The 17,028-nt window shown below is 38.0% G+C and overlaps 1 protein-coding gene across 3 annotated transcripts in view; it reads left to right on the top strand.

Moving 5' to 3' along the window:
• The window catches only part of LOC142099217 (calcium-activated chloride channel regulator 1-like), a 58,883-nt gene that overhangs the window by 34,386 nt on the left and 7,469 nt on the right, over positions 1-17,028 (top strand). For 2 of the 3 annotated variants that reach the window (XM_075182438.1, XM_075182439.1), the window contains 5 exons: positions 1,092-1,319; positions 3,496-3,720; positions 10,557-10,734; positions 16,364-16,470; positions 16,681-16,905. In XM_075182438.1, coding sequence (XP_075038539.1) covers positions 1,092-1,319; positions 3,496-3,720; positions 10,557-10,734; positions 16,364-16,470; positions 16,681-16,905 — 963 coding nt within the window. The remainder of the gene's footprint in view (positions 1-1,091; positions 1,320-3,495; positions 3,721-10,556; positions 10,735-16,363; positions 16,471-16,680; positions 16,906-17,028) is intronic. The other variant, XM_075182440.1, reaches the window with a different exon arrangement.

Raw genomic sequence — 17,028 nt, 5'->3', positions numbered from 1 at the left:
CTAAAGATTTATGAATTTTTGGGAGAAAATAAAAAAATAGGAAATATAGGGTTTTCCTGTAATAAAAAACGAAATTCTTCCTGATCAATAACATTATCCCTTAAAGCCTTATACAAAAGACACCTTAGTTTATCAACATAATTATCAGTAGGGTCTTTTCTTAGGCTTTTAAAGGACTTCACATCTCCTGGGAATTATCATATGTTTATTTTCTATACCTGCTCAGATATTGACCAAGTATGACAAGCCAATAAATTTGACCCTGTCTAAATAGCTTTAAATGCAAGCTCTAGAAAGCAGGGCCCTCTCACTTTTTGTTTCATTGTGTGTTGCTGTTGGGTAACATTCTGGGCCTCATTTACAGTTAGGAGAAAGCCATAAAATGAAGCAAAATTGTTCCTGAACAAACAATGTAGCAATGCAAAGGGTGGGTCAGGCCCTGCATGTCCATCCTGTCTTCTTGATTGTACAGTGCTGCAGAATTTGCTGGTGCTATGTAAATAAAGCATACTAATAAACAGAAAGATAGACAATAGATCATAATAACTATCTTTGATTTTATCGTGCATACTACACATACTGTACAATGCAGCTTATGCAATTTGTGAAAATTGGTATACTCACTAGACATGTCACATCTGTAAAAAAATATGGCTCCATAAGGCTGTTACTAAAAGTACCTGAATAATTGATTTTGGTGCCAATGAAGATTGTCATTTCATAATATGTACCAAAACGTACCTATTTATTTAGCAAAAATGTGATTCAGTATATATTTACTGTTTATCCCGTTGACTATACTGTGTCAGTAATAATATTTGTTAAATAACTTGACTTGGGTAATGAGCCAATTACCAGTTATGAGGTCAAGCAGGTCCAACTCCCATGTTAATCTCGCCACTTGCCTTGCTGGGGGTTCTAAATTTTAATAGTAAAAGAGAGCTCATTGCTATATGCTAAACATAGTTAAATACATAAATGGTATTTTGATTTAGATTTTTTTTAAACACTAGTATATAATCATATTATTAATAATTGTATATTTTCTGTACATGCTTGGAATCTAATGCTATGAAATCTACTTATTGCAGGTTGTGGAATTTTGTTATGAACATGACCATGATAAGGAGGCCCCAAATATGCAGAATAAAATGTGCAGCTATCGCAGCACTTGGGATGTTATTAAAAGTTCAGCTGACTTTAAATCCACACTACCAAAATCCAGCATGGAGCTCCCACCACCACCTTCCTTCTCACTGCTTCAATCCAGAACAAGGGTGGTCTGCTTAGTACTGGACGTCTCTGACAACATGGCTGCGGTAATTACCACTGTTACTATGATAAAATATATGACAAATATTAAAATAAAATAAGAGTACAAATAATTCCTAGAGGAAACATGTATCTTAAGTAGAAGAAATAGGTAGCACAGAGAGTATGTGCAATAAAATATTATTTATTGTTTACATCATAAGAATAAAAATACAAATACAATAAATAATCAGTGCTGATAAAACAAACACAATAAATATGAAAACATATACGTATATAAAGACACTCTGAAGTAGGGTATCCGTATATATAAATCAGATACTGATACAGTAAAGACAGTCTGTATTGTTAAACTGGGTAAACAAAGCCAGAAAGATTCCATATGAAAAGGATGAGTAATTACCCACTGGGAGGCTAAATGTAAAATAGTCTCCCGGTGTTAACAGCTGTCAGCTGTTTCCATATATGTGTTCAGAACAAACTTTTACATCACTCACAGAAACCTTGCGCATTATGTAGCTGGAAGTCAGTTGCAGTGTAGTCACATCCGCATAAAGTCCTCACATGTACTAGCAACAACAGTAATATGAGTGTAATCCAGACTGCCCACCAAAATGTATAAGACCGAGCGGCAATACAAATCTATAGATAATGAGCATCCAAGCCATGCCAATACCTCTCAAAACAGAAAAAAATGGCAGGGATAAACCGTGCTTCCTAAATGAATATGTAGAATGCTGCCTAAGTAGGAAATACCTTGTAGTAAGGGGGTGGAGAGGGGTCCCTTCCCCTAGAGGAACAGAAACAACATAACCTGGTATAACCTGGCGCAAAAAATATTAAACTAATAAAGTGAAGACAATTAAGGATAATTGAAAGTAAAAGGATTTACAGCCTCTCCTCCACTCTTATCACCTCTTCCCACTCCAGAATCCAAGATTTTTCCCGTGCTGCCCCCCTTCACTGGAATGACCTCCCTCGTTCCATCCGCCTCTCTCCTACTCTGTGCTCCTTCAAACGTGCACTGAAAACCCACCTCTTCTTTAAAGCCTACCAACCTTCCGCATAACCCCTTCATCTCCTCCACTCGCTCTCTCCCTTGCCTCATCTAGCTCCCCTTGTGCCTGTTCTGTTTTCCCTCCCTTAGGATGTAAGCTCACTTGAGCAGGGCCCTCTTTCCTCCTGTCTCCTCAACGGTTCTTCTGCTCCGTGTTTATTGCTTTAACCTGCCTGGAGTTCCTGAAGTACTGGTATCTCTGTTTATTGTTTTGTACTGTTTCACCCTGTATAGTGTACTGTCTGTATGGTGTACGCCACTGCGGAAATCTTGTGGCGCCTAACAAATAAAGGATAATAATAATAATAATAATAATAATTTAAAAATGTATTGAATTTCAAAAAAGTCAATAAATGGTCCGGACCAAAAAATAACCGGGTATAACTACCCATGTTAGGTCATATAAAGAAAGAAAGAGTATTGGTCCAAATAGGTTCAGAAAAATAGGTGTAAACAATAAAATACTGAAAGCTTGCAATAATATATACCAAATAAGCCAGCCAGCTTCTTGTTTTTAATCCAATCCAAACTTCAAATAAATAATAAACAAAAATGGTGTGCTCAAAAAGAGAGTGAACAATGTGTCAAGCCGTGGTATAGAAAATCCATGCAGGTTTAAATGGTAAGATGCAAGTCCATAAACACAAACTTTGTAGAACGCTGTGTGTCAGAGTAGCAATGACGTAACACAAATAAGCCAGTCAGCTTTCTATTGATGGTCAGTTCAATCAGAACATCAAGCACAGATAAAAACGGTAATGTATATAGTTATTGACTTTTTTGCAACTCAATACATTTTTAAATCCTTTTACTTTCAATTATTCTCACTCATTTTTACTTTATTAGTTTATTATTTTTTGCGCCAGTTTATACCAAATTTTGTTGTTTCCAAGCCAATACCTCTAACTGGTTTCTCTGCCTGCTAAAGGGCAGTTTCTTCAGAGGAAGATCTGATGAAACCATCTTGTTTCTTTTGTTGTCCTTTTTTTACTTCATTTGGACTGACAAAGATTACCTTTCTTTGCTAGACTGTACTGACTGAAAGTCCAAACTTTCAGATCTATAAATCTCAACATCACATTGATGTATATTTTGAATAAAGAATTTTAATTTGTATTTCCTTGTGAATTAATCCTGATACAAATGTATTATTGTCCTATAAGTAGGGTGAACGAATCCGAAGGCTACGTCAAGCAGCGGCCATCTTTATTCAACACGTTATTGAAACTGGCTCCTATGTTGGCATTGTCACATTTAATGAAACTACAGAAGTTAAAAGTTCTTTACGTCATATTGTCAACAATTATGTACGGTGGAATCTTACTTCATACCTTCCAAACACCTCTAGCGGAGGAATATCTGTCTGTAAAGGGATTTTATCTGGTTTGCAGGTAAATCATCTAAAACAAAAAATATATAGTTATTTATGGCAATAATTTTCATACTAGCTAAAATAAATGTAGTGTATTAAAATGAAGTAGACTCCCAGTTCTTCATGCTAACTCAATTCAGTGTGGACACCACAGTATGCAAAATTATGTTTAAATTCATCCTGATTAAAACATAACATTAATAAGAATGAAACATCATCTGTATGAAAACTAGAGACTAAAATCATATAAATTTTCATGTTATTTCCCGCTATTTTATGTATTTTATTTTGCCATTAAGAAAAAGCACAGAGAAAAATCCTGCTTTGCTGGGGCATTTTTCTCTGTGTATGTTCCTTTCAGGATAACCCCACCCTTTCAAGCACCTGCTATGAGCCTATAAATTGATTGAGCGACTTCCACTTCTGTATTGTTTGTTTGAGAGGCATGTTAGTGTCAGTAGCTGATGGGGAGTGCTGGTGTTGTATTGCCATTTGGAGGCTTCTGGGGTACCTCTTGTTAAGTTAGCTCTCAATTTAAAAAACACATATATGTATAGCCCAAATATATGGGACGCTCAGAGTTAGGACCACCCTATTAGCAAAAGCGCCTTGAAGTGGCAGGTAGCTTAACATACATTTGCAATTGTGTCCAACTGAGACTTTTGCATTTTTATGTACAAGTAGAAATGGCAGTTCCTTTGCTGGCTATAGCAGTGTGCTGGGGGATTTTACTGTGTGTGTGTTCCTTTCAGGAAAACCCACCCTTTCAAGGACCTGCTATGAGTCTGTAAATTGATTGAGCAACTTCCACTTCTGTATGGCCATTTAAGAAAACATGCGCTATGCATAAAAATGCAGGATAAATTGCACAGAAATCTATATGATGTAAACAAGCATTAAGATATACCAGTGCCTCTCCAACAAAAGTATAAGTAGTGTTAATGAAATCACTACATACTGTGCTCTGCATTTATAGCGACTACTGGAGCATAGAGGGAATATATTTATTTTTTTATAACTTTTCTTTATTGTTTTCACTAATGCAATGAAAATATAAACATAACTTTTTCAAAGAATTCATAGGGGGGTATTCAATTGACGGCGGGATCGCCGAAAACCCAGCGCTCGAAAAATATTACCGTTAATACGGTAATATCTCGCTGGATTTCAGCTCGCAGCTCCCTGAAATCCAGCGAGTAAATTACCGTATTAACGGTATTTACGCGCAGGATTACCGTATTAACGGTAATATTTTTCGAGCGCTGGGTTTTCGGCGATCCCGCCGTCAATTGGATGCCCCCCCATAGAATTAACACCCTGCATTTCTGCCCTATGCATTACCCCCTACCATATAGTTAAGTATATTTCTAGCAACAGCATTGTCTGCGGTAACTACAAATATTGTAAAACTCCTTCCCTTAGCCCAACCCACTCTCATTTAGTCATCTCAGGGGCCACAGTAATTGGGTTGGAGATTCAAGGAACAAATTGTTTTCCATAGACGTTTCTATGGTGTATGTAGATCCTGTTACTGTGTATTTGGTGGAGAGATACACCAGGGGGTATATTTACTAAATGGCTGGCCAATCAGATTCTAGCTGTCATTTTGTACAAAGTACTAAACAAATGATAACTAAATCTGATTGGTTGCTATAGGCAACATCTCCCCTCTTTCAAACTGATAGTTTAGTAAATATACCCCCAGGCCTTATTATGTGCTGTATATAGTTGGTGTATGAATCTATCTTCTGTGTAATGTGTTTCCTGCAGTTCTACAGTAAAGAAACATGCAATAGCCACTGTTTCATGGTTATTAAAGACTTTTAAATGCTTAGCAGTTGATAACATAACTATAATCCCTTAATCTTAACCTTAACACTTATCATATGTAATAAAGACACTACACTAACTTATTGGCAAATAAACTTGTTTATTTAAATAACCAAACACTAATATGGTGGAGGGAAAACACTGTGTACATCATTGGTAAATGCTCAATACCAATCTGTATGTCCCATCACGGGTCACCCACCTTCGGGACATCAATATATATCCACCATTTTGCCTGAGTGCACACTTGTAATTTATCCTTAAACTGGGCAATATTCACAGGCATTCCAGAACCCGAACACTTCTGGGCTAATCGTGATGCACCATGAGCCAGCCCCCAGGGGCGGTACTTGCACAGAACCTAAGCCGACTCTTTGAAGAGCGGGTTTCAAACGCCACACTACTATCGGTTTGCTCTCCGCCAACCTTACCTACTGACTGTACAGCATTCTCCTACCACGCCAAATGTTGCACCAGTGACAAGACCGTAGTCCTAGCACTGAGCCCGTGTACCCCGTTGCTCCTCATGCCTCCAGCACCCGTACCAGATGCAAGATCTGAGATGACTGGATGAATCCTCCCTGAGATTTTATAGTCTGGTCCTTAAGCCTGCCCCTTATGACACTTAAATAGGCATCACAACACCTTCCCTTTCTTTTTTAACACTTAATGAGGCCAATTATTTATTTAAACAAACTCCGTTTTTAATCTCCCTCGGTTTAATCCATCCCTCAGTTCTAATTATCAAAATATAAATCACAGATTTAACACTGACAACAAGGATTAAACTCTCCGGTGATCAGATGAGTGCCAGCAGGACTAATACATTGCAATTGTGGGGTGCAAAGGAGTAGCACATGCAGACTGCCAGAATCACCCAGGCTGAATAAAGGGGCACGTACGTTATATAATTCTTTCTCTAAGTAAGGGAAGAAAAAGGACATAAATGCAATTTGTCAGGATACATTGGAATAATAGTTGCTTTTGATAGTGCTATAGCAGACTGGGTCACATATATTGAAAGAGTGGAACTGTACTGTGATGCTAACAGTGTGCAAGGAGAAAAGAAAGGTGAAGTTTTACTTGGTGGAATGGGTGCCATAGCATACAGTCTACTGATGAGTTTATTAGCACCTGAAAAGCCAGCCAGCAAATCATTTAAAGACGTTGTGGACATTCTACAAAAGCATTTAAACCATTGGCGATTGCTGAGATATTTCGGTTTGATAATGGAAACCAAGCTAAAAGTGAAAGTGTGACAGAATATATTGCTGAACTGAGAAAGTTATCTGAACACTGTCAATTTGGAGCAGGGTTATCATGCCCTACGAGACCGTTTAGTATGTGGTACGAGAATGAAAATGCAAATGGAGTTAGATGCATGCTCTGCTCTGTCAGCGATAAATGAAAATGATTACAAATGCCTGTTTGCAAAGTTTCCATTAAAGATAACAGAGGCAATGCTCTGCACATATACTGGCGAACCGGTGTCTCCACTGGGAAAAATAAAAGTGTTGGTGAAATACATAGGCAATACACATGAACTGTATTTACACGTGCTTCCACAGGGTTGACCGGCACTATTGAGATGCAAATGATGCAAATGGATAAGGAAAATTCAACTTGATAGGCTTAAACATGTGAATGAACTGCCAATCACATCTAATGTGTCCAAAAATGATGCAGCTACTAAAGGACTTTCAAAGTTGCTATCTGCTGCACAAACCATTTTTGAAAAAGGGATAGGCACGTTAAAGGGCATTAAGGCCAGTATAGATTTGGATCCAAATGTCATTCCAAAATTTCATAAAGCCTGTATGGTACCATATACTATTTAGCCAGGGGTGGAGGAGAAATTATGGAAACTGAAAGATTGTAGTATACTCTTTCTATGTAGAATGGAGTGAATGGGGAATGGGCTACACCTATAGTCCCCATGGTAAAGAAGGACAAAGCAGGAAGTATCCACATCTGCAGAGATTTCAAAACAACAATAAATCTAGTGCTACAGAATATACAGTATCCTTTGCCCAAAATAGAGACCATTTTTGCATCTCTCTCAGGGGGAGACCGTTTCTCCATAAACTGACCTAGCTCAAGCGTACTTACAGATGGAAATAGAGGAAGCATCCAATAAATACCTAACTACCAATACACAGAAAGGATTATTTGAATATAACCGCCTTCTGTTCGGAATAGCTTCTATTCCAGTCCTACAGAGAATACCAGGGTACACAATTTTACCTGGATGACATAATAGTGACAGGCAAAGATAATGAGGACCATTAAGAGTATTAGCCCGACTACAGGAATAGAGACTCAGAGTAAATAAAGACAAATGTGAAGTTGACTAATAAAATAAAGTGGGAAGTGAATTATGGTTAGACCACATTGACCAATATAGAGGCTAAGGCACAAACGAACTGTAAGTCGACACCTGTACATAGCCAATCAAGTTATCTGGAGGACCTTATGGAGACTGTATACCCATTGGGATTTACTCCAGAGGCTGTTCCTGAGTCTGTTACAGAGTCACCTGAGCCTGTGGTTCACTTGGTAGCAACATATGATCCTGAACCTTCTAGTGTGATTCTAGGTTGAACAGCCTGTCGCTCTGTTATTTAAACATTGTTACCCAGACAGAGTTTGTAAGGAACCTCAAAGGCTTGATCTATAACCTTCTGGGGTAACATATATTTTGTACTTTGATAATTTTTTCTTATCTCTACATTTATCTATAATGGGAGTAGTGTGGTGTATGCAGTTTCTGCTACCGTGTGTATATTTGATGGAAGGATACACTGGATCTTATTATGTGATGTATATAGTAGGCATAAGAATCTTTCTTCTTTGTTATGTTTTCTGCAGTTTAACAGCAAATAAGTGTACAATACCAACTGTGTCATGGTTGCTGAAGACTTTTATTGAAATATAAGTCACAGGCATAACAGTATATGGCCAGGCACAGATACAATGCCTGACACAATGGGAGGCTGGTATTTACCAGTGACATATATATATATATATATATATATATATATATAATGCTTGGACAAGCTCACCACTTCTACTTATTGTGGAAAATAAAATGGGGGTAACAACTTACTCAACTAGACCATCAACATATAAGAAGGGTATTTGGGTATTTGAGATTCCAGTACCTTAAACATTAGGTCTATTACCCTATCATCCTAAAATGTCTGGAATTTTCACCACTGTCAAACCAGAAATTTTCTACCTCAGAGAGGCATCTAGGATGCAGGTTATACATTGTTGAATTAACATAGTGTAGCTGGGAGGTGTTCTAGTATAGATTGTATATATACCTCAATATATTTTTTGTCAGAGAGAGAAAGTCAGCCCATGACTTTTCATAGAATGTTTTTATTTTCAATTTTGCTTTACTATAATCAAGAGTCTGTGTATACTAAACACAGACTTGCCATGGACCAGTGTGGAGAACAAATGATTCAGTCAACCTTTTATTTCATTGTAATCAGGCTAAAGAGGAGTGATAGAGCAACTTGACCCAGGGTACAAAACTTTGGCCAATCCCACTCCTTGTAGTTAAGAGAATTGAATCAAGTGACAGCGTTACCCAAGACAGAGCTAGAATAGGTGACTATGTTGTGGCATTCTTATTGACGTTCTGAATCTGCATCAAGTAATGAAATAGGACAATAACATTGTAAAAGAATATTTACTAAAACAGTTTATCTTGTGTCTGGGAGCAAGCCAATGTACAATGCATATATAACTCAGTTTCTTTATCCATTAAATTATTTTAAAAAGCGAAAAACTAAACAAAACAGTGATCTGATGTTGGTTTGTAGTAGTTGAGGGATCCACAATCTGATATTTTACCCTGGTGTCTATAACTGGCCCTTTGTTTTGAAAGGAAAAACAAATTCCCTATTAGGTTCAATTTTAAAAAAACCACCATTATAATCAGGTGTAATCTTCATACTCATGTACAAATAAAAATAAAAATATTGTCATGCTAAAATATGCCCACAAAATTATATAATATAAGCACAAGTAATGAAGAAAGCACCTATCGGCTTCATAGGTAAACGAGACGTATGCTTGTTTGTGGGCATGTTCAGCACAAATTTTATGCTAACCAAATGGGTGTACTTCCAATTCAGCATGAGCCCCTTTAATGTTTATTTATATTTTTACCCACTTATTGCTCATACCAACTGGTGTTTTTTTATTTATTTTTTAAATGTATATGTATTTTATATGTATGGGTCTGACACTAGTTCATTTCTTCAGTTTACATATATTTCATACATTGGTGTTTTTATTTGTGTTGCTTTCTGTTGTGGACCAATTTTTGGAATGCTACATGTTAATTTTTTTTGCATTTACTGCACTTAAATACATTCTGAGATCTATAGTGATCTCTAAAATGCAAGTATCATACATACCTGCATTTGATATGTGTTCTTACTAGTGTTTAAAACATATCTAAAGTGAGTCAAAAGTGGATATATGACCTATATCACCATCAACTTTATTGCCACTGCACCAGTGATTGTGATACCTAACATTCTTTGTTGGGGCGTAAGATTGAGTCATTGAACAATGAAAATTATAAACATAATACCTGAAGCTGAATCCATAATCATTAACATTTCATGATATCACGAGTAGTGCAGAAAAAAAAGTTTTTGTCACATGTTCTGAAAATCAAGACTGATGTTTTCTGTTATATATTGTCCTACTAAAAAATAAATCCATCTAGCAAATGTACATTAAATTTAAAATCTTTAGGGTGCTAATTGTTTCTTTTTGTACACATTTTTGGTTGTATATCTTCATCAAATGCACATTCTTATTTTTATATGGTAAAGCAAGTAAGTCAATATTTTCTACATAAACCATGATTCTGGAAAGGTTATGGTCATAAAACACTAAAATAAGCAATGTGGCATGTATTCTAAGGTATAATAAAACAAGTAAACAATATTTCAATTGATGAGTATGTGAGACATAAAACAATGCCTTACATTGTTTCAGGTGATCAAAGGTCTCGATGGTGGTACAGAAGGTTCTGAAATCATCTTGGCAGTCAGTGGAAGTGACAGAAATATGTATAAATGTTTATCAGAAGTGTCAGAGAGCGGATCTGTTATTCACACCATTGCTATCGGGTCCAAAGCTGATCCTGAACTGGAACGCTTAGCAGATGTGACAGGTGAGTTTATAGATACAGAACATTGTACGATACACATCAGTGACAGTGGGTCATCCCAATACCAATTTATAAGCTGAGCAATTAATGCGAGAATAGAATGGGTAATAATCACCACATGCAACATAATACTGCTGTACCGGCCAATATAGGAATCCAATCTAAACGTAATGTACATAAATATCAAAATTACTCATCAGCATTTCAATGGAACCTAGCATCCAGTATTCAATAAAGGAAGTGCTTTTTAAAGTCTAATAGGCCAGTCTGTAATATGTCAACACGTCATACAGAGAAAAACTTTGCCTCTGCATACACCTGCTACAAATCATATCAATTAAAGATTAAAAAATGTAATAGCTTTATTTCACAAATACAATTAAATAAAATTCAAAGTAATTAACTCTATACAAAGTATGGGTTGTAATGTGATAATAATGGACATGTTATTAAAGCAACACATGGCAGAAAAATTTGCAGTTACTGTAGGAATAGTACATTATAAAAAAAACATATTAGGGGTTATTAAATAAATAATATACAGCAATTTTGTCACGGGCACTAGGAGTCTTTACCCAGGGATCACCAGGTGATAGGCTTACCAGAGCAGTATAGATGGTAATATGGTACTCTGGTAGCAGGGTGATCACGGAACAGGAAATAGCAGATGATGGAGATGCTCAGGAAAGTCTATGACTAGCAGCACTGGTAATATGGATGTAGAAATACACGAGGAACTGTATGGACAAAGGACACGTGAGGGTAGTCAGTGGTCTGCGGTAGCAAGTTGTACCACTGCTATAGTGAGGAGGAATGTCCAACAGAAACGAGGAGGTGATGAGAGTCAGCGGTCTGCGGATAGCAAGTTGTACCGCTGTCTGAGTGAAGGAATGGAATCCAAGTGGAGGTATCCGGGGAGTCAGTGGTCTGCGTTAGCAAGTTGTACCACTGCTATGTGAGAGGATACTGGAACAGGTGACACAGGAAACAGGGATCAGTGGTCTGCCTCTAGCAAGTTGTACCACTGAATATATATGTGAGGAGGAGCACGGGGAGAGACTGCAATACAGGGGATACACGGGCACCTTAAACTTGATCCACAATAGCATGCACAATATATTAATGACTGAACAGCACTGCAATAATAGAAAGTCACTTGAGGTAATCCGGCACAAGATAACACAGTCAATGATGGCAATAGTCTCAGCGGATAGTAAACTCCAGGGGAGAACAAACTCAGTCCAGCAAGATATGCAATACACCAGCACAGTCAATGAGAAGTATGCATACCGTGGTTCAGAAGCAGGCTGTCAGACAGGAGTGCAGAGATACCTGAACGGCTGGAGGCCGGCAGGATGCGAAGTCCCTGGAGGGGTGAAGCGGTAATCAAGTAGGTGCAGCGCACAGGTAGATAGACCAGCAGGGGAACAAATACTCAGGAAGCAGTAGTATGTAGAACTGGACTCCTGGAGGACCCTGAAGAGTAGCGATGATCTAGATGAGATGAAAACAGTGAGGCGCAGATCCGATGCAGACTGGCGAGTAGAGACCAGCGGGAATACGGAGAAGCACGGAGAGCGGGTCAGCTGTTGTAGGACGAGTAGTACTGAGGAGTAGCAGCAGCAGGACTCTGCAGATACACGGAGGTAGCGGATAGCAACCAGTAGGTGCAGCAACGATGGAACACGGGAGAGCAGAGCTGAGCTGGAACTGTTGAGCACGGAGAGTAGCGGATAGGAATCAGTTGTAGCAGTCTCGAGGAAACACGGGAGAGATGAGATGAGCTGAAGACTGAAGCGCACGGAGGCAGCGGATAGGAATCAGCTAACAGTCAAGATGGCACACAGGTGAGTTGAAGTAGATTGAAGACTGTAGTGCACGGAGGCAGCGGATAGGAATCAGCTAACAGTCACGATGATACATAGCAGAGTTGAAGTGGCTTGAAGACTGTAGTGCACGGAGGCAGCGGATAGGAATCAGCTAACAGTCACGATGATACACAGGAGGGTTAAAGTGGTTAGGAAACCACAGGAGTAGAAGTGGTCTGGAAACCACAGGGGTAGAAGTGGTTTGGAAACCACAGGAATCAGCAGCGCTGAATAAACGAGGAAACACAGGAACACCTTCAGAGGCTCATGGGGAATGAGACTCCAAGATCAGGCCACGTGGTATTGACCACAGGTGCTTAATATAGGGAGTGTTGCCTGATCTGCCAATTAAGTTAAAGGGACAGGTACTGAAGGGTTTGAAAGGGCTGCGCATGCGCAGACCCTCAGGATGGAGGACGGCCACGGTTCCTAAATGTACGGGAAGAAGCACTCACAGTCCGGTGAGTGACAAATTTGCTGTAAAAATATAAATTAGTGGTTTCCAATGTCCCCTCTCATGTTTGTAATTTGTCAACATTATTTCATAAGCAATAATCAGTCAAAGGAAAGTAGTACACATAGCTTAGAATTAAAAGGTGGATATGACTTTAGAAATTAGTTGGCATGTTTTCCATTATATGGACAAAAGTATTTGTCCACACTTCTTGATTATTGAATTGAGGTATTTCAATCAGACCTGATGCCAGAGCTGTATAAATTCAAACACCTAGATATGCAGTCTCCATTTCCAAATATTTGTGATGCAAAATGGGTCGTTCTGAAGAGCTCAGTGACTTCAAGCGTGGTAATGTGATAGGATGTCACCTTTGCAATAAGACGGTTCGTGAAATTTCATCCCTGCTGGATACTCCATGGTAAACTGTAAGTGATATTATTAGAAAGAGGAAGCCTTTAGGACCAACAGAAACTCAGCCACGCAGTGGTAGACCATGTAAAATCACAGAGCGGGGTCAACGACTGCTAAGGTGTATGGTCCATAAAAGTCGCCAACGCTCTGCTGATTTCATAGCTGAAGAGTTCCGAACTTCCACTGGCATTAATGTAATCACAAAAACTGTGCGGTGGGAGCTTAATGGAATGGGTTTCCATGGCCAAGCAGCTGCATGCAAGCCTCACATCACCAGGATCAATGCCAAGTGTCGGATGGAGTGGTGTAAAGCACACCGACGCTGGATACTGGCGCAGTGGAAATGTGTTCTGTGGAGTGACGAATCACGCTTCTGTGTTTGGTAGTCAGATAGGCGAGTCTGGGTTTGGAGCATTTCAGGAGAATGTTACCTGCCTGATTGCATTATGCTAAATGTGAAGTATGGTGGAAGAGGAATAATGGTATGGGGCTGTTTTTCAGGGTTTGAGCTAGGCCCCTTATCTCCAGTGAATGGACATCTTAATGCTTCAGCATACCAAGCCGTTTTGAACAATGTTATGCTTCCAACTTTATGACAACATTTTGTGGAAGGCCCTTTTCTATTTCAACATGACTGTGCCCCAGTGCACAAAGCAAGGATTACAAAGACATAGTTTGATGAGTAGGGTGTGGAAGAACTTGACTGGCCCGCACAGAGCCCTGACCTCTACCCCATCGAACACCTTTGGTATGAACTGGAATGGAGATTGTGTGCCAGGCCTTCTCGTCCAAAATCAGTGCCTGACCTCATAAATGCTCTACAGAATGAATGGGCACAAATTCTCACAGAAACACTCCAACATCTTGTGGAAAGCCTTCCAAGAAGAGTGGAAGCTGTTAACGCTGCAAAACGGGGACCAGTTCCATATTAAAGTATATGTATTTGAATACAATGTAATTACAGTCCCTGTTGGTGCAATGGTCAAGCGTCCGAATACTTTTGACCATATAGTGTAGCTTAGAATTGAAAGGTGGATATGGCTTTAAAAATTAGTTGGCATTTTTTTATCTCTATTTTCTTACACAAAAATCCATTATCAACACATACTAACACAGAACATTACAGCTTGCAAAATCGGTAATGTTACATATACAACAAATAATCGGCATATTGTTGCCTATCCAAAGCCATTAGCAGCTTCTTTCTCCCAGTGTATGCCATGTATTAATTTTTATTTTTTAATGAGATCTCAGTGTATACACATGGAAATGCTTTGTTTGAGAAAAGTAGTGAGGTCAGGTGCCCGTCACAGATCATAGATGATTGTGTTGCTTATATCTAGTGATCCTGTGTATTTCTTTCTATTTGATATTTGTTGGATCATACTCATTTTCTAGAAGAAACCAACTTCATTTGTACATTATTATTATTATTTTACTTATTTGTTTGTTAGAAGTGTCTATTTGTGGACTTAATCTTATGAATATTATATACTTTTATGTCACACAGTAAATATTCTCTGTGAGTCTCGTGGTCATAAAAAGGCCTTTGAAAGTTGTATTCATATCATAAGTTGTATGCTATACTTTTATACTTCTAAAGATCCTAGCATACAGTCTGCCACTGTCCTGAATCTGTTGGGGCAGTCCCGAATTTGGGTGACTGTCTCTCTTTGTCAAGATTTGGTCCGACTGCAAGTACAGTTGAGAGGTATGTTCCACCTTACACTATACTGCTTGTGAAGACAGAGCTGCAGGCAACTAACAGTAGTGCACAAAGTATTGTCTGCGTATTTGTCTAAAATGATAACCATATTACATAATTGGAGCCCCCTTGTATTTAGTACCCTGGGCTCCCCAGAGCCTTATTCCAGCTCAGGGTGGGATACAGAGAGTCTAGCAACAGGTAGTAAAATATTTACCATGGTAAAACCTGAGCAATAACTAATTGACTTAAACCGCTCCTAGTTTACATGGGTATAACAGTTACACCCATGATCAGGTATTTTTGCGGTTGTGGTGATCACTGGAGACTAATATTTGCTATGTAAATAAAATTATTATTATTATTATTTGAAAATAATGGTTATTAAATGCACTTTAGTTCTCGATATGTGGGTATTAACGAGTATGAAACTACCAATTGTACTTTTATGATCCTGCTAGCCACTATTGAAGGAAGTTTCTCCGTTGCAGTGTGGTTTACTCATAGTGATGTCTACTTTTAAACATAGAATTGGTGCATATCTATGCCCAGCTGATAGAAATCCAAGTGATAAGATTAAGTGAAAGGCTCTTATTCAAATATTGTACGTCCTTTTTAGTAAATGTGTCCCTCTGCTCTTACAGCAGTGCGTTCCAGACCCTGGAACACATTACACTAATCTTAAGTGCCTTTTATGAATGGTTGTTCTGGATCATCATCTTGTTGCCTGATTTTAATATATAAGGGTTTTCCTGTTATAATCCCAAGTATAAACACTAATTTAATAGTTTATTAATTTGTCTAGATTAAAAAGACCTTACCTGCATTTAAAATATGCAATAAATAGTTTTTTTTAAGTGTATCCTACTTCCATTTCAATGTATTTTTATTGTTTAATTTTAGTTAACTTGGTATGTTTAAAAAATCTACTAAGGGTCATTTACAAACGCCTAATTATGTGTATGTGCAGTATGATTTGTTTTACAGAAATGCGCCTCTATTTCAACCTGGCTCATTCATAGGTAAAATACCCACATTTGGCTTTTGGTAACTACTTTGAATGCTCGTACTTTTGCAGGATTTAGGGTGAGCAACACTGAAGATATGATAAATGATTAGGGTACTAAGGTGCATTGCATGGATTAGATTCTCACTATATGATGGATGTTGTATTTCTGTTGTTTATATAAGGAGGAACAATGTTCTTTGCCTCAGATAGAACGGACTCAGACAGTTTAATTGGAGCATTTACTGAAATATCCCCTGTACATGGAATTGTTGCTGAGCCATTTATAAAGGTGAGACTATTAAGAAAAAAATGTATAATTTCTTTTATTTTAAACATTTTTACATAAACTGCATTATATTCATGCATTCTCTTTGTTTTAGTAACACATGAGATTTCTTATCTGAAAATCTACATTTAATGAACAAGTGTTTGAAAGGGATAAAACGGTCACTATAGCTCCTGAATATCAATTTACTGATTACATTTCTTTTGCTTTTAGATAACCAGTGTTTTGAGGATCATCCAAGTTGCAGGTCACTTATCTGGCTCTATATTTATAGATAAAACTGTGGGGAATGATACATCTTTCATTATTACCTGCCAGGCCCCTGATCCTCCGAATATTATTATTCAGGATCCCACTGGATACAGTTATACAAATGAAAATCTTGAACATGATTCAGTCTCACAAGTCTCTCATCTAAAAATTCCAGGAATTGCACAGGTAAAATGACATATATTTAGCTTGTGTTCTGATGAGGATGCAATTGCAATCATAAAACACTTCATAAAAACACTTAACAGATAAACATAGCTTTGGAATATTGCCATTTCACCCATTTTGTGA

The sequence above is a fragment of the Mixophyes fleayi genome, chromosome 8 (genome assembly GCF_038048845.1).
Source record: "Mixophyes fleayi isolate aMixFle1 chromosome 8, aMixFle1.hap1, whole genome shotgun sequence".
Taxonomy (NCBI): domain Eukaryota; kingdom Metazoa; phylum Chordata; class Amphibia; order Anura; family Limnodynastidae; genus Mixophyes; species Mixophyes fleayi.
This window is presented reverse-complemented; position numbering and strand designations above follow the sequence as displayed.